This window comes from Neltuma alba, unplaced genomic scaffold, assembly GCF_004799145.2.
Source record: "Neltuma alba isolate B1F8T4 unplaced genomic scaffold, ASM479914v2 tig00006445_pilon, whole genome shotgun sequence".
Taxonomy (NCBI): domain Eukaryota; kingdom Viridiplantae; phylum Streptophyta; class Magnoliopsida; order Fabales; family Fabaceae; genus Neltuma; species Neltuma alba.
In genome coordinates this window covers 24,993-46,500 of record NW_021634471.1, presented here as the reverse complement: position 1 = coordinate 46,500, position 21,508 = coordinate 24,993, and the positions used below count along the sequence as shown (strand labels likewise).

At 31.0% G+C, this 21,508-nt stretch overlaps 2 protein-coding genes across 2 annotated transcripts; one reads left to right on the top strand and one right to left on the bottom strand.

Annotated features, from left to right (window-relative positions):
* Positions 1-606: 606 nt before the first annotated feature.
* LOC114750446 (histidine-containing phosphotransfer protein 1-like) lies at positions 607-2,607 on the top strand. Its single transcript, XM_028939047.1, has 6 exons — positions 607-939; positions 1,078-1,208; positions 1,329-1,397; positions 1,735-1,806; positions 2,142-2,214; positions 2,309-2,607. Exons 1-6 carry the CDS (start codon positions 880-882, stop codon positions 2,366-2,368), a joined length of 465 nt encoding a protein of 154 aa, XP_028794880.1. The 5' UTR covers positions 607-879; the 3' UTR covers positions 2,369-2,607.
* A 2,887-nt stretch (positions 2,608-5,494) lies between these two features.
* On the bottom strand, positions 5,495-10,504 carry LOC114750445 (uncharacterized). The gene is made up of 11 exons (XM_028939046.1): positions 10,130-10,504; positions 9,623-9,802; positions 9,216-9,326; positions 8,762-9,097; positions 8,507-8,683; positions 8,127-8,417; positions 7,918-8,040; positions 7,348-7,799; positions 6,769-6,970; positions 6,366-6,674; positions 5,495-5,904 (listed from the first exon to the last, which is right to left on the bottom strand). The coding sequence occupies exons 1-11, from the start codon at positions 10,316-10,318 to the stop codon at positions 5,599-5,601; spliced, it is 2,676 nt and encodes an 891-aa protein (XP_028794879.1). The 5' UTR covers positions 10,319-10,504; the 3' UTR covers positions 5,495-5,598.
* Between the last annotated feature and the right edge of the window lie 11,004 nt (positions 10,505-21,508).

The following is a 21,508-nucleotide window of genomic DNA, read 5'->3' as shown; positions in this document are numbered from 1 at the left end:
TATCTTGTCTAGCAAGTATGCCGTATTAATTATTATATGTTATCTGATAGATTAATTTAAATACATTCACAGGTAGTGAATTAGTGTGTTTCCCCATATTTCTCCTAAACTTGAATTTTAAAGAACTTCAAATATCAACAACTTAATCAGGAAGATAATGATGATCAGTTTAAGATTAATTCCCAAGTTAATAAGTTGAATAGATTAATAAACAAGGTCATGTGGAGGGAACACAAGTTTCTTTAGCCCTAATTTGTAATGTAGCTGTATTGTCTAATCCTTTTGTTTTAAGTTCATCATTTTTTTTAAAATCTTCAAGAACTACTAAATACCCACAAATTTAAATTTAGGGAAATAAATCATTGTCAGAACTTAGAAGGTTAGTCCAATTTGTAATTAGAATTACTTTAATGACCTCAATAGAATCAGGAAAAAAAGTTAGTTGCCTTCTTAAAATGGTTTTAAAATTAATATCTTCTCTTTCCTTATGGTTGACCACAAAATTCGTTTATGTCTGAATTATGTCATTTTTTCTTTTCCATTTCAATTTCAATCTTAAATTCGAAGCACCAGGGTCCAATAATGGGGTCTTCGGTTATTGAACCCCAACGAAATCGGCAAATCCCAAAGCCGGAGCATTGCACAAATCCAGAGAAGGAGACCCTGCCCTGCCCCTGCCAGCTGCCATCCCCACAAAACCTTTTGAGTTTTGATTTCGTTCCACCCCCAGTTGCCCATATCTCTCTGATTCATTCATTCATTCACCAATAATTCCTTCTAAAGATCTGAACTTGAACTCCAACATTCGCTCTTTACACAACACAAGTGGCTCTCTCTCTCCTCTTCTCTCTCACACTAGAACCAAAGGGGACACAGATCATGGATGTGGGTCAGATGCAGAGACAGTTGGTGGAATACACCAAATCTTTGTTCATAGAGGTAGGCCAAACATCAACTTAAGGCGACTCCTATGATTTTACCAATTCTGGGTTTGAATTGTTTCTTGTCTGTACACTACTACTATCAATACTACTTAGATAGATCTATTTATTGGGGTTTTTATTTTGGTGAGAAAAGGGATATTTGGACAGTCAGTTCTTACAGCTTCAGCAACTACAAGATGAGAGTAACCCATCTTTTGTGGCTGAAGTGGTGTCTCTCTTCTTTCAAGATTCTGAAAGGATTCTCAAAGATCTCACCATTGCTCTGTGAGTATATGCCATCCCATCCCCCCCCCCCCCGGGTCTTTTGACCTCTCTCTCTGTGGTTGGAATGACCTTGGAATCATGCATTTATCGCCCATTATTTGGGATTTGTTTTTCCTGCAGGGATCAGAAAATTATTGACTTCAAAAAAGTTGATGCTGATGTTCATCAGTTCAAGGGTAGCAGTTCAAGGTACCAGATCCATCAGAGAACATGGTTGATTGTTCTGGCAATATGGTCAAGATTTAAAAATAAATAAATAAATAAAGTTGTTTCAAATGGTTTTTGGGCACCTGTATGCATATTCAGGTCTCAAATTCAAGACCGATGTTTAAATTAGCACAGCCTTCTAAATTGTGTTCTCCTTGCGTGGTAGTAATATCCTTTTCAATCATCTTGTCAAGTCAACTAGAGAGAGATGAGCAACATAGTAACAAAGTTGATTCCTTTTCAGATAAAGTTGATTCCCTTTCATATTATGCCTTTGTATTTTATCTGCTGAGAGGTAAATTTGTGTTCTGGTCCACAGCATAGGCGCACAAAGGGTTAAAAATGCCTGCATTGCTTTCCGCGGATACTGTGAAGAACAGAACGTAAACTCGTAAGTACTTTGTCCCTCAAAACTGTCATTATCAATTTAGTGCCCATAAGAGCAAACTTGGAGCCAAATTATGCTGTTGTTCAGCAATTTTTCTCCAAAAGAAAAGCAAAAAGGGTTTGTGGATTTGAGTTTAAGGTTTTTACTAATTTGAATTCTGGGAGTTTCATTCCTTTCCCTTTTTTTTTTTTAACGACACAAGGTTATAAGTAAGATCAAACTTGCAACTTCTCACTTATAAGGAGCTTTCATGCTTCTAAGTTACGAGGTGGCTATTGGCCTGAGAATTTAGGGTTTAGGAGCTTCATTCTGATCATGGAAAAATGTTGTGATTGCAGGTGCGTCAGATGTCTGCAACAAGTAAAGCAAGAGTACTTCCTTGTCAAGAACAAGCTGGAGACTCTGTTCAGGGTAATTACCTACTAAATCTTTGGAGAAACTTTATTGTGTTTTGGATTTGTAGCTAATAACAAGTGTGTGTGTGTATATACATGTTATGGTGCAGCTTGAGCATCAGATTATTGGAGCTGGTGGGTCAATCCCTATGGTGGAACTGGGTTTCTAAGATGGATGCTTATTAGAAGGAGAAGCTTGTGAGAGTGTTTTGTGATCATTTTTCTCCTTTTGGTGGAAGATTGTGTCTTAGGTTTATTTTTGTGGTTCGTTGTGTGAGTTTTATGAATGTAGATGTTATGGTGAATGTAGGGCTTTATTTGTGAACTCTTCTTGTTGCTTGCATTCAAGGAGGTTTATATCACAACTGAGATTTCTGACACAATCTTTCAACCCCAATTCATACTTTTCTTTTTTTAAAAAGAAATAAAAATTATATATAAGTTGTTTGATTTTTAATATTATGTACTAATTCAAATTTGAGCGGAGTCAAATCCATAAAATTTGAATTGAAATCCTTTTTTCCCCCCTTTTAAGAACATTGAGTTTTATCATTTTTCAAGCGAATTTAATAAAATCATTATATCAAACTCAGATTATGCAGATAATTCTCAGGAAAGAAAGCCCTAGTTGTGACAATGTTTAAGCTTCTACTAAGTTTACTCTGTCATTAATCCTTGATTTTTAGGTTGTTTACTTCAAATTAAAATAATTCATCTTTTCATTTGGGTTATTATTATTTTTTGAAATTAACAGTGAAAGATTATTTTCTCTTTATATTCTATTTAGACAAGATAAGGCTAGAGGAAGTGAGAGTTGAGACGTTTACATAAAATAGAGATTGGAAAAAAAAAGAGAGAGAGAGAGGAGGAGAAGAGGAAAAAAAGGGAGGAATAGTGAAGTCACATTTATTTGCCATTGCTAATTATGTTTGTCACTTAATAACAAAAAATACTTATTATAGTTATTTTTAATTAATTAAATTAAATTAATTTATTGAAGTGAATTAATTAATTAAGTTCACTTTCCAATTTATCCCCAAAAAGAAAAAACGAGATAGAAGAATTAAGTGACACATTTTTCTAATTAAAAATTTAGATCATTTTGTTCCATACAAAGTTGACTTTCTACTAAAAAGAAATGATATAAAAGATACTGAGCCGTCCATGAATTTGAAAAAATTACAGTAAGGTCTGAACTAAGAGAATTAAATATAAAAAAAATATTTTAAAATCATCAAAGTAATCCCAAGGCTTCATTGTAAGAAATTCTATTTGTTTAATCACCAAATTGTTTTTTAAAAAAACTGTATTGACAACTGAAAGTGTAGTCGTTAACAATTTAAATTTAAGGTGTAACAACTTAAATTGTTAATTCACGCTCTTTCAGTTGTTAATGTATACTTAAAAAAATAATAAGGATAATTTGGTAATTAAACAAATAATGTATGCTTTTTTAAAAAAATAAGGATAATTTGATAATTAAACAAATAAAATCTTTTGTAATGAGATCCCTTAAAACTTCAAAATAATTTGATAATTTTAAGAGACTTTTTATATTTAATTTTCTTTAGTGTAACCTTATTGCAATTTTTCTCATGAATTTTGGTAAATAGATTTGGACCTAATAAGTAATGACAAGCTTTGAACCAAACTGGGGTGATAAGAAACGATATCAATAAAATAAAAAGAAAATCTGCGGAGATTCGATTTTTGTCTGATACTTAACGGAGCAAATCCCAAAGAATCTTAATTAAATAAAATTATAAGAAATATTATTCTTTTCTTTTTGGCCCTTTGCTCATGTGCACAGTGATTTATGATTCAGTTGTCAAATTTTACATGGTATACCATGCATGAGACTCATTAATAATAATTGTTTCCCCCCACAAAATCAGATATATATATTTTATTTTGTACAGAATTTAAAATATAACTGTTTATAAATAGTAGTACTTCTTATGATTATTATTATTATTATTATTAATAGAAAAGGAATTAAAAATGGAAAATCATTGCTGGGTTGTAGAGATACAGAACTGAATAAGACATGCCAGCCCTTCATGCATAGAGACAGAGTGGATCAATGAACTCAGAACATGCACTCAATAAGAGAGGGAAATCAAATCCCAAGCTGCCTTTTGATTTTGTTTTTAATCCTTTCTTATTCGGTTTCTTCAAGCATTAAATTACTTGTCGTATTGTTTTTTTATTTCTTATCTAAAAGTCAATGAAAATAATGAAAGTGTATTGGTCTAGGCTCTCTTTTTCATGAGGGACCTCTCTCTTTTCTAAATTGCACACCGGCGTTTTTCTATCAAATTTGAGACAGTTAGCTATTAAAATGTAAGCACATCTTTCAACAAAAATTTAATTTCATTGGCTCACATTTGAGCAATATTAAGCCTAATTGAAGGTAGTTCTCCCAAATGCATGAAAATTTGATCTGACTAGGTCAGATTCGACCATTCTACTACTTCCGATCCTTAATATAAGACTTTGTTTGATTTTTATTTTGATCCTAAATATAAAACCCCAATTCACTTTGTCTTTTTTTTTTTTAATTGAAAGGGGATTTACTATGCAAAGTATTTACAAGGGGCACTTTGTCTTTTATATTTATGTATTTTTTTCTAAGGTAATCATTGTAATAATGGTAGTTCTAGCCAATACACTTGATTAACAAGGATATTTTAGGAAAGACAACATTTATTTATTACAAATAACTAACTTAATTTATTTTTTTAATCTCTTCAAATTAGTCAATTAGTTTTTATAATTAGGACCGGAGGTAGTAGTTTTCTTAAAAGCATTTTCTGTATTTACAGAGACTTCAACTGGAAACCTTAGACTTGTCAGTTAAAGCTTTTTTCACTAGAATCAATATCCGTTGGTAATGAAAAACCATATTTTACATAAAGCAAAAGTTCAGTTTAGGGGCGGAATTCTCATTCCTTTCAAGAAAATACACGCAGTTCTAACACATGCAATAAATAGATAATATATTGAGTTTACATAAAATTACAACATGGGTTTTATCTTACACAGCGTAGAATTTTGAATAACTCGTACTGTTTAAGATTAATTAATAATGCAGATTGCTATAATTTTGATATTTTATATCATTGGTATGTATTGATATTAATAAAGCAGAAGAACGATATTATAAATATTTAACAATTAAAGAATACTTTTAAAAAATCACAATAATATGGATCAAAATAGTTTTCCCCCCTTCACTATGATTAGCTTAAGTTCAAGAATTTTTCTGGGGGAAGGGGAAAAGGAAATAATTGACAAATTTTCATCAACTATTCAAATAGTATTATATCACTGTACATTAACTTAAAAAAAAAAAAAAAACACACTACATCAAAGTTTGTTTTTCTTTGTTTGATTCTAGTCAGACTGTACCAGAAATAGGGTGGCTCCATCTTTTTCTCTGTTCTGCAAAGCTCCCAACTTTGGCTGAGTACTGGCTCTTATCACAAAGCCTACGTGTGTACAGATGATTCAGAGCGATGGATTCAACATGTTGTAATATTTTCACTGATTTCCCATGTTTTTCATCCACTATTGTCTCCCCATCACATGATTCTCTGCCTTTGGCTATGATTTTAATGTTCTTTTCCTCAAATTTAGGATTGAGACTACCTGAATCGCTGTCTGCTAACACCACTGCTCCTAGAATTTCCCCCAAGAATGTCTCCTGCAAATTGCAATACAAATAGCATCAATACTTACACCTTAACGAGAAGAAACAATGCCTCTAAGTCTGGAGATTTAAAGCATATATAGTTTAACGTTAGATTTTGGTGGAAGTAGTAGGAGGAAGAAATAGTACTTCAAAGTCCGGAGATAAAGTGCGTTTGATTTCACTCTGAGAGTTACCAAAACCATGGTTTTGTTGGAAGAAATAGGTAGTTAACTACCTGGCTATGTAAAAGATACTTTGAAGCTTTACGAGACAAAACCTTACACACATACTTATCTCGTACGGGCAAAATCACTTAAAATACTTGGTCCTTCCAACAAACCATGGTTTTAATGGTTTTCAACGTGAAGTCAAACATACAGTTTTTATCCATAACAGATAGATAGTTTGCGTATATCAAATGATTGCCCTCTTTGAAACAATTATAGAAGTAGGGTATGGATAGGAAGTGATACCATATGGTGATATCTGTGGTGGCTTTGCCTCAAGCGATAGAGCCTTGAGATCAAACGCCTGACAAAGACGGCCTCTGGTGTTTGTTCTTGTGTCAGATGAAGCTGTCGTAGAATTGATGAAAATGAGGTTGATCTACGCTGCACAGAAAGTGGAATGAGGTTGATTTTACATTCAGACTCAAACACTGTCTTTGCCGCTAGAGGATCAAGAAACATGTTCATTTCTGAATATTGGTTTGATGGAATTGTGAACACATTTCCTTTCTCACTTCCATTCCTCCTCAAGTGTCCTCCGACCACATAGATCTCCTGGAAAGGTATGGAGCATTATTAACCATTCATGTGAATCTCAATGTGTTTCTCAGCATTCTAATACCTCAATTGGTTGTGTATATGAACTAACCTGAATTCGAGAGCTCATGTTTTTACCTGATACAACCTTGGCCAGATTAGTTAGGGGTCCATTGGCTAACACAGTAACCTTGGAACCTGGGTCAATTTTTTGCGTTACAGACTCCCAAACTTCTATAGCCAATGGTTGTCTGAATTCAGGGTGATCTGTATTCCTAGGAGCTCCATACTTCACTGAACTCTCTGCTGTATACCTGCAACAATGTGATATGAACAAAACAAAACATGTCAGATTCATATCATCATCATTTGAACCATGGAAAGTAAGTAAAAGGAGTAGCTTGGATATAAAAGGTGCATTTAGAGAAAGATAAAGAATAAAGAGTGTATCAGCGTAATGTACCAAGTCTCATATTAAGTAGTATGGGATGTTTAATGGGGTATGCAAGAGGGTTGGTTTTCCCACCTCAATAGCTAATTTTTGGGGTATGGTTCCTTATCTCACTTAAGTACCCATCAGAGTGTCTTTATGATATATAAATCTCATGTAGAGTTACATTTTCATGTCGCTGTCTCTCTCTCTCTCTCTAAATGTATGAATGGAGAGGATTCAGTTTCGGAGTAAGGCCACCTTCTGGGGCTATGAGGAAGAAGACGAGCAAGGCCATAGAGAGTGTCAGAGTCCAAAAAGCCACCACTTCCATGAGGGATTGCTTTAACATATTTGCAGTCACCAACAGCTGAAAATATTGGATCTGATTCATTTGTTGCAAACATGTCTCCAAGACCTACTGGAATATCATCACGACCCATCATATGCAGTAAGTCATATACTATATCTATTGTTGCTGCATTAGCCCATCCAGTTGGACTCACAATAATTGCAGCCAGGTTCATCACTTTGACAGGTACTTTTAGAAGGTAAAACAGTGTAAGAAAGTCTCCTGCACTCATGTCCATGTCAAACACAACCAGTTTCCCCGGTTTTTCCTTCTGAAAACCTGGCTTGTAAGTTACTTCTCTGTAATAAGGAAACTGAGTTGTGAAGTTGAATCTCCCAGCCTGTTGTGGCCTATTTAGAACCTGTCACATATTCACATCATTTAAGAGTTCCAATCACATCAGACAATTTGCACACGGCCTATGTTCAATACAAGTGTGACACAAGTGTTTGTGTGTATTTTCCTTTTTTGGCTCTTACATTCAAGAAGCTTACGAAGAATTCTCTGTCAAGAGGGCTTCTAGCATCCTGGTTAGGTTTTGCTTTTGTGGCAACAAGCACTCGGACTGAGTCCGAACCATTTACTTCTGCTGTATAACCATCCTAAACATTATTTTGAAAAGAACAACACGTTAACTTTAGAAGATAAGATGCTTGGGATTAAAAAGTCCAAGATTTTACTGAAGTACCTTACATCTCCCTTTGCCATTATTGACAAAGCAAAATGGATCTCGAAGTCCTTGTTGAACATGACCACTATGAACTCCACCTTTCTGTAAGTTGAACTTGGGAACTTGGCGGCCATCAAAGAAGGGATTGGAGCCATCAGATATCCCATATGGTCTGTTCGAGGTTATCACAGTGATGTTCATATACTCCATTTCTGCAAATTCATTTTCTCCTTTGTGGTTATACTTATGGGAATTACTCATTATTGATACTGCTACCCCAGATGTGAAAGAATCCCACATAAAATAACTCTGCCAATTATAGTCACTGTCAAGAAAAAAGGCATATTTGCAGACTTCAAGTAAAATCATTGGCAATCACAAGTTCAACGACTGGTTACCGTGTAGAATTGATCATCGAACCAAGTATCACGAGCCATTTTCAATGACTTGAAACAGTACTGAGCCTCAAATGTGTCTTGATTTTGTTCAAAAGCCCCAAAGAACTGTTTGCTAATGGGGATTGTGTTTGTTGCATCAAGAGGAACAAGAGTGATGGGAATACCAGAATGAAGAACCTGAGCATAATGAGAGCCATTTTCATGCACTGCTTTTAGAAGATTTTTAGTATAGAAATTCTTTGTAGGTGGAATTACCTGGTAAGCAGCAAAAGGGTCCCCAAACATATTGAACTCTGCATAAGGGTTAGTGTTATAATCACTGAACAAATTGCCAGCATCACCACACTGCTTGGGAACACAAGAAGAGGAAGCATTCTTGGGGCAACAACCAGTAGGGTTTCTTGCTCTTACACCACCACCCATTATGTATATATGCTCCACATTCTTCTTTAGATGTGGATTATTCATGAGGAATATGGCAAAATTTGTTTGAGCTCCGAGTAGAAACACAGTTATGGGACCTTGAGATATTTTCTCAATCATCACTTGCTGCGCAGTTGGTTGCCTTAAAGGTTCATACTTCCTTCTGCCCTAATTTCATCACAGACAGAATCAGTAATCCAAATGTGTTTTAGTGATTACGGTATACATAACGTCAACCAGACCAAAACATTAAAATCTTTATATACTTTCACTAAAATCTTTATACCTGTGGAAGGAAGGCTTTCCTGAGGCCAAAGTTTGAATCAATGTCTAATCTCCCTCCAAATCCTAAAGGAATTGCTTGCCTGTATCTGCAACCTCCCACAGTATTCAGACCCTGATTCAATTACGAGGAGTCACATATTAGAGCAGATTATTCATTCACCTACGGTTTCTACAATGCTTCTGATAGAGACTTGGTAGTACAGAATGCTTAATTCCACATCGAGTAGTATGAGATGCTCAATGGAGTATTTCCATGGCTTGGCTCTCCTATCTAAACAGCTAGCTTTTTGGGGTGGGGACATGGCTTATTGCAACTCAAATGAATATAATGAACACAATAATGCTGATTGTAAAGAAGCAGAAAACATAACCGATAGCTGCAGAAGAGAAAAATCTCCCAGTACGTGCCTGTTCAATGAGCGGAAGATAACCACCAACATTTGGTAATATGGTACCATTTTCAAGTATTCCACCTTCACCTCCAACTCCAACTGCAACATCATCACGGTTCATCATGTAAAGTAAGTCATATACTTGATTCACTGCATGCCCAGCATTAGTCCAAGCATTTGTGCTGATCGTGATACCCTGCACACACAGTTAAAAGTTGAAAACACTTGAAGGCACGCAACCTTTTTGCAAGTTGGTTCATAATCCTGTTGTAACATGGTCAAAGCAAATCATGTCAAATGTCAACTACAGAAAATGAAGTTGAAGGGAGGACCAAGTACTGTTCACAACTTTTATGTCATACCCTTTTAATTCTTTTTATTATTATTATTAAAAAAAATGAAAAAGTATACTGTGTTAGTATTGTCTGTCTGATTATTGGCTAAACAGAGAAAGTGGATATCGGAGGGTGATCAGAATTTTCAATTTTCAAATACCCGGTTCTGAAGGTTATCACTGGTTTACCTCCAGTTCAAATTCTGATCTGTTGAGCTTGAGGAGATAGAGAAGGCCAAAGAAATCATCAGTATCAACATCTGTATCCAGAAGAATCCGACGTGGCCTATTTTCCACACTGCACGGAGCATCTCCAATAATAGCTCCTACAAGCAATATCACACCCACCCAGAACCTGTTTCTCTTTGCCAACAACATTCTTCTGAAGCTCAGAAATAAACCCAGAAATCTCTTATCTCTCTAAACGAATTGAAAAGGACCGATTTTGATGAAGCAGGAAAGTTATATCAGTCTCATTCCATGAAAAGACACAAGAGGAGGCCAGAAGGGAGATGAAATGGACCCATGAGAAGAAGTGTTAAAACAGAGAAACAAACATAAAGTTTACGTGTTCATTGGCTCTTTTTTTGTGTGGGTATAAATGAAAGCTTGGTGTTTGGAAATATAGAGCGAGAAGGGAAGAGAGAGAGAGAGATGGTTGAAGAATGAAGAGAAGGGAAGGGAAGAGAAGGAAGATTGTGATGAGAAGAAGAGGTGAGTAGTGGATAGCTTTTAAAAGTCAGAGCTATTTTATTCCATTGTTGAATAACTCTTTCTTCCTTTTAGTAGTCCAAAACCCCAGCTGAAGCTTACGTACTTGTTCTCACACACAGGCTCGCCAATGATAATTTAATAATATCAAAATTTTCCTTAAAAATCTAACAATTTGTAATGTTAAGAGTAACGAAAAAATTAAATACCATCTCTAGTTCTAATTATTAGATTTCGTTTATAGTATGTAAATAAGATTTTATATTTAGAATCGAAATAATAACATGTATGAGATCTGTTTTATTCATTTTAAAATATCTCAATGGTTTCTTTCCATCCGTTTTTCATAATATGTGAGGATCTAAACTCATCATGGAACCTGCCACTATATTGTTTGTTTTTTTCCAATGAGTGTACGATTTGCATTGGATATCATCCGTTCGGACTTCGGAATAATAGCCTCTAGCTCTCCACAACTTATTTGTGTATATTGTATAATCCTATCCCCTTTCCAAAAATATAATATTTAGTTTGCACTTTGTAATGGGATTCATACTATAAACAAGATTTTATATTTGAGATCCAAGGTAATATCAAAATTTTAAGTGATACTTTTCTATTCTTAATATAAGAACTATTTAATTGATTTGAATAGATTAAAAAAATTAAATAAATTAGCTAAGTGTAGTAAATTTGATATGATACTCCTATACAATATTAAATTATATATCAGTTTATAAGTCAGATAAATTATTTTAAAAAAATAATAAGCATAAAAAACAGAGTGATTTGAAATATTATATTTAAGATTAAATTTAACCCTCAATTACTTCTTATACTAAACAACGGAGGAGTATTGTTTATGGTCATGAAAGTTTATTCAGCTCATTTTTTAGTATTTATAAATCATGAATAATGTAATTCATATCAAATTTTAGTTGAAATCTTGGGTTTATACTCTAGTTGGGACTTGATGGATTTAATGTTTTCTCTTTAGAGCAAATAACACATATATACTTTCCTTAATTTGCAATTTCAACCATTTATCTAAGACTAAATGTGAGTATTTTCTTGAACATGGTAATATACATGCTTTCTTCTTGCGTATTACTTAAACTTAGATGTTGATATCTAAAATTTTGTGATATTTTCTGTCAATCATATTACTTAATTAAAAAATATACGTTTTTTAGTCGCAAAACATAAGAAAAAGGGGGTCAAACACTCCATGCTTTCTTTGAGGAAAAGCACTAAATTGCAGTTGATTGACCCAACTAATAATTATAACAATATATATAGACTACCCATAATAGCTCAAATGTATATTTAAATCTCTAATTTTTTTTAGTTCTCTAATTAAAATACTATCAATCTCAAATGATAATTTTTTGTGTCAACAATGTTATAATTTTAAAAACGAAATTTAATATGATTTTTTTATCAATAATATTTAAAATTTCAATGTCAGTCTTTTTTAACTGACATAGCTAAAAATTTTGTTCAGTCACATGTTATAACTTGATCATGTTGGTGCATACTGGGTATATTAGAGTGCGATTAAAGGGACTAACAATATATATTATATATAAAAAGCAAACAACTTTTAAAATAAGGGTGGGGTTTATACCAAATCGATTCACAAAATTGTTTAGACCATAAAAGATTCAGCAGCAAATTTCAATGACCTAACGTCGACAAAGTTTACATCTTTCAGGGGTCAAAATAATGCATTGCATTGCATTGGCACGTTAAAGAAAATAAATAAATAAATATATTCATGATTTGACACTAAGAAAAATTATTACTATTTTAAACTAAATTTGTGTGTTCGTAGAAAAGGAAGGATCGACTGCTTTTCTATGCGGGAATTATTTATTCATAAAATTATTTTGTGTGTTTATTTTGAGTGATAATGGCATGCCAGGTGGTCCTTCTTAAGAAAGAATCAACCATTTTTGTCAAAAAAGTGAATATGAACTTTTCAAAAAAAAAAATTGTATAGAATTTTCGTCCCCACTATTCCATTATCTTGTGTGTTGGACGTCAGGACATGGATGGACTTTCATTCTTGGTGACAAGTGCCTCTATTTATTATACTTTTATTTATTTTCACTTTTTATAGCTCACTCAAATTAATGATTATTGTATATTAATTTTGTTAGACATTGACATTTTTACTTTTTTTAATTAATAGGTTTTGAACTCTTTATCTTTATATTATACATATATATAATCTTGTTCTTGTTACCTGAATTAAGTAATTCTAAATAGCTAAAATTATATTAACCCCATTCCTTATTATAAGAAATTGTTTTACTTTTAATTTGATCCTAAATATAAGACTCCAATCTATTTTATTTTTTATATTTATTTATTTATTTGAAGTAGTCTTTGTAGTAGTTGTACATGTTAAAAGTTTCATCAAATAGTAATTCCAGCTAAAATACATGATTAGTAAGGGTATTCTATTTTTAGAAAGATAACACCTATTTATAGCAAATAACTAATTTAACTAATTTTTTTAATCTCTCTAAATTAATTAACTAGATCTTATGTTAAGAATCGGAGCTAGTAATTATTTTATGTTCATATTGATAATCAATGTCAATATTAATATACATTTAAGCCATAAAGTGAAGGAAAGGAGAGGGGTTGAAATAAAAGATTCAATCTTATTGAAACCCAATATGATATTCAATTAAAGTATATTTTTGAAAAATCATGAACATAATAGCACTCCCTTTGTTTATTTTTATAAGACAAAATTGCATAACTTACACTTATTAATGAAATAGTTTAAATTAATGATAATCATTTTTAAACTTTATTTGAAAGTGGGCTAAGTTTTTTAATTTATGAACCAGAAGCATTTTAGGAAAAATAATATTTTGTGTGTTCAACTTTGCCCCTCTTTTAAATGACGTGATTTAATTCTTTCAATTTTCAACCTCAATTACGAGGGACTGCATCTAGCAAAAAAGATTAATCCCTTATAACATGAGGAATCAAAAGTTTGCATTCTCACTAAGGGAAATATCCATGTTCAAGTCCCGTTTGATATAAATCATTGAGAATAAGATGGAAGGATTGAAATTGAGGAAACTCGTTAAAAAGTATTTAGTATGAGATATTGTTTGGTATTTGAGATTAGGTAAACCCATATTGGTAGGACTGGTGACACTTTTATTCAGGATAAAAAATTACTTCTAAAAGATGTCCTATAATAAAAATTGAGTGTGTGTATGTATATAAACATTACATCTTTATTTTGCCTTACAATTAGGAAAGGAGTGAGACACAATTCCAATTATTGCCGCCAAAATAGGAACAACTGAAGGAGGCGGGGAAGAAAGGCGCACAGGCTGATGGGAATAGTTTATGTTTGGATTCCAACGGGAAGGACCGAAGCTGGTTGGCGTTTGCGTGGGGAACACGGCACCGTCAACCGACTCTTGAGTCTTGAATGAATTGCCGCCATGGCATGAAAACTAAACTCCACTTCGCCGCCCAGATCAGCCTACTTGGTGCATTAATTTTTTAAGTAGGACCGTCTAAGAATTTTGGATCAAGTTAGATTTTTATATATATATTAATATATATATTCTCGTTATTGAGGTTAAAATGACATTATTTGAACTAAAAAAATAGTATATATCGTCATATTTTTGCTTTGTTAACTTTCTTTTATTAAAATTATGTGTGGTTTGTATGTACATATTATATTTACTTGTGAATTAGCGTTTTTTCAAAAATTTCAATATTATTTTGACTGATCCTTGAATTTTACTTTGAGACCTTAAGATAATATCAACCGATTTAGTTTTCAGTATTCTGATATTTTTGTTAACTCAGTGAAATCTATTTTTCTAAATACAGTTTTTATAATCTGTAAATTTAAAATTTAATTGATACTTTTTAAATAAAAAATTGATTTCAAAAATTGTGAAGAGATTTTTTTTAATTTTAAATTCTAAAACGCATGATAAGTCTTTATAAAAATAAAACTAAAAAAAATTAAATTTGAACTGTGCAAATTAGTTACATGCAATCCAAATTTCGATACTCATCGTCCTTAATGGGTACTGGAGCCACTTTCCTACTATCTTGCTCTCTAGTGTGCTCATAGACGTACTAAACACTTTACAAACTTAGCCATGCACTCACTGGTGAGTTCACTCTCGTTTACTTGGAAGGGAGACCAAACCAATCTCATAGAATTAAACCCAATATTAGGAATCCATATGATTGTTCCATTGTTTTATAAACCATCACTTTCATTCATATTTTAACGTAGGTTTTTTTTTTTTCCTTCCAGATTTTAGCATAGTAAAGCATATTATAGTGAGGAGTCTAAAATACTCAATTTCAAGAGTTTTAAAGAATCAAGTATGTTTAATTAATTAAGATTCTAACATGATTTTAAAAAAACTAATTTAATAAGAGTTAGATTGTGCAATAATATTCATCCCAAATCATTTAGAGGTATTATATACAAGTTATCCTCTACAAAGTTTTGTTTTGATTTTTTGCTTTAATTACTATAGCAAATTTGTGTTTGAAGATCGAACTGTTATTTTATTTTATTTTTTAATTAGGCACTTTCCAGTCCCGCAGATGGCCCTTTCATAAATGTGATGGCTTCGGTCAACCCTTACCTAACTTTTGTTCCTTTTGCTTGTTCTTCAATTTGAATCTTATTGTGAGGCTTTTTTTTTATTTATTATTATTACATTTGTATGATCTGTCTAATCAAAGAACACAGTTTTATTCCCAAGGTTTTTGACTTTATACACTCTGATTTTAATTTTCGTACACTGATCCAAACATTGCGTTCAGGTGTCAATATATATTTTGTAACCGAAAAAAAAGTTTCAATGTATATAGTCATTTTACTTTTTGTGGTCCCCTTCCTTCCTAATTATATAGGATTAATTTGCCTACTTTTTAAAAATTAAAAGCGACAAATTTCTTATTAATGAACTAGTTGAATCCACTCTCTCCCTATTCATTTTGTAATTAATTAGATTTCTTTATCAATAAAAGTATTTTTGTCAAAAAATAATAAATGAAGTAGATAATTCGAATGGTATAACTATAAAAAGGAACACAGTCAAACTTGCCAACAAAAATCTTATATTACCTTTAGTTCTTAATATGACTGACATGAGTAAATTAAGAAATTTTTTTGAGTTAATTATTTATAATAAATAAGTATAATCTTTTTTAGAATATCTTTGCCGATCATGTATATTAGATAGGATTACCATTTAAAGGAATATTTAATATGTACATCTATTATAAAGACTATTTTGAAAAAAAAGGATAAATATAAAAAACAGAGTGAATTAGAGTCTTATATTCAGGACCAAATTGAATATCAAATTAATTTTTATATTAATGATAGGAGGTAATAGTAATTAGGAATTGAGACTCTACTAGAGAGTATGTTTTGTTTAATGAAAATAGAATTGCATCTTTGATCCTCTAATTATTTTATGTAAAGTTTCAGTTTTATTCCTTAATTTTATAAATTATGTTTTTTAATTCTTTAATCCTAACGTTATTATATTCAAATGTTATATTTATATCAATCATTTTTCCTTTAAGAAATTAAGTTCAATATGTCAACATTTGCAAATGCCTTTTTTAATATTTAAAATTTTAATGTTGGTTTTTTTAAAAATGTTTTGGCAACTTCTTATTGACATTTATATGTATTTTCATATAATTTTTTTTATGTTAAATTTGGAATTAAAGATTAAAAGTAACAAAATTAAAGATTAACAGAAATAAATTGACACATAATACAAAAAGGGAGTGTCGGTTAAAAGGAAATATTATAAAGGGAAAGGTAATTAGGACCTTATAAGATGACATTATGAACATTGAAAGAAACGACAAGTGGTAGATTTGGAGGGGATTTAGTTTAGTAATACAATTATTTGATGTCACTTAGCTTATAATTTAATTATTAAAAGATAAACCATATTTTAATTTGCCGATTAGGTTCATAATCCCTGGGACACGCAGATCTCTTGACGGTGATGTAAAGTTTTTCAAGCTTTTGGCTTTGAAATTTGAAGCCAACCTGTCTCACCTTTAAATAATCAATTAGCTTTGTGATAATTACCTTTGTGATTTTTTATTAAATCTAAATCATCGTACTGCAGGGTTTAAAAAATCTGTTAACTTTAGTTAAAAATAATAAATATATGAAAATTTATGTTTTTTTTGAATACCTCGTTATTTATAAGTGGGTAAGTGAGGGGAAAAAATGAAAGATAATGCATGAAAAAATATAATTAATTAGAGATAAAATTAGTAAAAAGATATTTGATGTTGAAATAACTTCAAACTGCATGTTGTAAAAAGGCTTAAATCAATTCAAAAATTTGAATGTTATGAAGAAGATCAAAAGGGAGCATTTCATAGAGTAATAAATGTGCTAAAGGGTGGAGTTAATGTAGTATTTAGTGCATTTTTAAGTTGATTCAATTTCTTAATATTGCAGCCATGGAATGAGAATTGGGATTAGAATTTGAAGCTAATTGGTAGTTAGAGACTAAATGAATTTGGTCAAAAAAAAAGTTAGAAATTAAATGAAGAATAATATCCCATCTGCCACGTGGTGATGTTCTTTTCTGTGAATAGAGCACAATAAAGTGAAGAAAAAAAAGGTCACACATTTGTATGGATTGGATAAAACCTTCAAAAGGGAATGCTTGCTCATTAATAATTGAGAGGCAAACCCAAAAGAATGAATCGAAACTATTTTGGTTTGAGCAGTTTTTTGCCAACAAAAAGATATCATCCTTTCCCATCACTAAAGTTGCTGTCTCTATTCTTCAGTCAAACCTTCCTTTTCTTTTTTTTTTTCTTTTTTTTTTCTTTTTAGCTTTTATATAATATATAATTATATCTATATATGCCGATGTTGTTTGGCCACGTCACCTCATTTATCTGCATGTGCATGTAATGAGAAAAATATACTGCCTCTGATGCTAATATAAGAGTTAGTTAACTAATTTGAGAAGATTAAAAAAATAAATTAAATTAGTTATTTATAATAAATAAGTGTTGTCTTTCTAAAATATCTTTGTTAATCAAGTGTATTGATGAGAACTACCATTATTAGAAGGACTACCTTGAAGAAAAATATATTAAATATGGAAAACAAAATAAATTAAGGTCTTATATTTAGGATCAAAATAAAAGTTAAAAAAATTCTTATATAAGAAGCGGGGTGGTATTTAGGATGGTGAGAATAAATTAACCAAGTATTTAGATCTTCAAATTCCAACTTATATGTGTATAACAACTAACTAGTTGGAAGGATTTACTCTCTACTTTGAGTATCTCAAGATTAGCCTCTAGATAAAATTTAGGTTAAGTTGTTTATATTGAGTTTATTAGATTTTCTAATCATATTTATTATTTTGCTGTTGTCAGTTTGTTAATATAATATTTATAAATTCCTATATAAATATTCTTGCTATTTCATTATTATTAGTTATTAAAATGCATATGATTCATCTAAGCTTGGCTTGATAGATATATATATAATTTTACCAAAATTTTAATTGTGCACATATATACATACTATCTTGGGTCCTAATTATAAGATCTTATTTATAGATTATAAACAAAATTTTATAATTAACATCAGATTTATAAACAAGCTTTTATAATAATTAGAATGGGGGTTGTATACAGCAATTTGCGTACTTGAGACTTCATGTCTAGACTTTTTTAAGTGCAGGTAAAAAAAATAAATAAATATAAATTCCTGATTGGTTGATGAAAAGATATCGATCTCTTCTTTGTCTAATTTCGTACGTGTTATGATGATTCTAAGGAACCTGACAATAATGTGGATCATTTCTTCTCATATTACTTTATGAATTCCCAAATTCATGAGTCCATTGTATATCCATAAAGAAATTAAAAGAACAAAAAGAGGCGCTTCCAAAAAAAAAAGGTAGCTAGCGTATGGTACACAGTGGAACACTGCGCGCGCACACATATAGTGTTCACAATGTGGAACTCATAAAAGTGAAACTTTGATGAATGATGAGATGAGAGAAATGAAGTGAATATTCAAAAGAAAAGGATAGTGTCATATATATATATATTATATATATATATTCTTCCGGTCTTTAATATAAGACCTATTTAACTAATTTGATTAGATTAAGTAAATTAGGTAAGTTAGTTAATTATAAAAATGTGACACATTTTTCCTAAAATACCATAATCATCTTCTTAATACCTCATCTTCCTCTTCTACTTGATTATAGTTGAGGGAGTATTCATACGATAATTTAGAGAAAATTGATAAATATGAGAAATAGGTCTTATATTTAGGACCAAACTAACTCATAATGAGTATTATATTAAGGACTGGAGTAGTATAAATATAAGAACTTATTTTCAATGCGTTTTCCAATAGAAAATTAGCAACAATAAGAGACAATGATTATATTGGTTTCCACCATTCATTTCCAATTGATTCACTGATCATTATAATAAATTATCCACTTTAATCAACCATTTAAACATGGATTATCCACCATTATCAAGTGAAAGCAGATTACATTTATCACCTTTAATCTCTTCCCTAAAATAATAAAACCCTAATAATTACTAGCGCAGTTCAACGCCACTGATACAAACTCTCCTCTCTCAAGCAAAAAAGCTTTTACGTACAATAATATTGGAGCCTCTGTGTGTGTGTGTGTGTGTGTGTGTGTGAGGCAACCTATATATAAAATCCTACTCTCATGCATGCCTTAGATAAGGTTCTTTAATTTCCATTGATGGCAAAGCACGAAGCCTACCAAACAAGCCATGGGGCTTTGATCACTTTTTCTGCGTACTTCCACTTCTAATGCTCTTCCTTAGAGTTTGGTGATGTTTGTCTAGTTAGGTTTAGGTCTTTCTTTTTGATATTAACTATGTAACTATGGTTGTTTCTTTCACTTGTCATAAAAAGAATTCATTAATAATATGGAGATATCTTTGTTCTATTTTTATAAATATATATGAGGTTAAAAATTAATAATAAAAATATAGATGTACGTACTATGTTTAACAGAAGTTATACTATTCTTATTCTATATATAAATTGTAGATCTATATATTTTATTCTCAGTATTTTAGTATTGATATATTCTTAATCCATATTTTTATTGTCACTTTTGATATTGATGATCTATATATTAATTCAAAGTATAAACATATTATCAATAAGCTTACGTACTTGAGGTTGAAACACAAGTGAGAACGCTTATATAATACTCCCTCCGTTTCTTATTATAGGAGACATTTGATGTTTATGGCATGTTCTTATATATAAGAGACCTAAAAGTTGTCTTACTTTTTTGTGTTGATTTCCTATTTTACCCATATTTATTGTCTCCAACTCACACTCTCTCTCCCTCCCACTTCTCTTTCTTTCAATAATTTAATTGTTCTCTCTCATGCTCTCTCTCCTTATTAATGAGGGCATTTTTGGAAAAAATTATATTTTTCACACATTGATTGTTCTTAACTAATTTTAACTGCTTTTTTGATCAACGTAATTCGGTTATTCGTCTCTTATAATAAGGAACGGAGGGAGTACTACCTTCAGTCATTATATAAAATTAATATAAAATTAGTTGACTGATTTGAACAGATTAAGAAAATTAGTTAAGTTAGTTATTTGTAATAAATAGGCGTTGTCTTTTTTAAAATTCCTTGCTAATCATGTGTATTAGCTACAATTATCATTTGATGAAATCTTTAACATGTGCAACTACTATAAAGACTATCTTAAGAATAAATAAATATAAAAGATAAAGTAGATCAAAGTTTTATCTTTAAAACCAAATTGAATATAAAACTAACTTTATGTTAAAATAGGAGGCAGCGTATAGCATATAGTTTCAATTAATGTTCTATTATTTTTTTCCCACTCTGACTTTGGGGTTATTTAGATATGAACGCAAGTCCCACGTTGAATTTGAAAAGAAGAAAACGAATTAAGTGAGGTCATGCAATTGTGAGGTACTACTACCAGTCTATGGATTAATAATTTTTTAATGACAATAATTAAAGATATTAAAAAAGTGTATTTAAATATTCATTTTATTTATATAAAAATAGTAGATTAAGTAAAGATAATTTTAAAAAAAAGGGTAATGAAAAGCAAGTTGACCCTTCCAAAATGGGCCGTGTACGCAAAAAGCCAGTGGGGTCTGAGTGCCAATAGGTGTGGCGGATGTGGTAATGACTTGTTATTTTTCACAATAAAATTATCATTTAGGTGCGTCCTTTTTCTTTTTTCACTATTCAAAAACGGAAGGATTAATACTAATAGTCCACGTGTCATTGTTAATTAAGGTCAATGACTTTGAGCTTAATTATTTAATTGCCTAGTTGTCCATCAATAATTGCTGCATTGAAACTTTAGGAAAAATACACACACACGCAGATGTAAGTCTAAAACAAAAATGATATTTCTTTAATTTTATATATAAGTTTTTCAACATGTTTCAACACAACTTAAAAAAAACTTTTAAACCTCGTTAACTTTATCTTAAAATTTAAAAATTTTTTAATTTTACTTTTATTTCAGATATATACTTTCTAATAATCTAATAATTTAGACGATAATAAATGAAAGATAAAGTAGTACATTTATATTAAAAATTTGATAATATAATTTATAAATAGGATAAAAAAATTTCTCTCTCTTCCCTATAAATATGACTAAGAGAGTAATTGAGTGTAGTGGGAAGACTTTGATACTTAGTATAAAAGTTATTTATTTGAGTACATTAAAAAAGCTACATAAATTAGGATAATTATTTATAT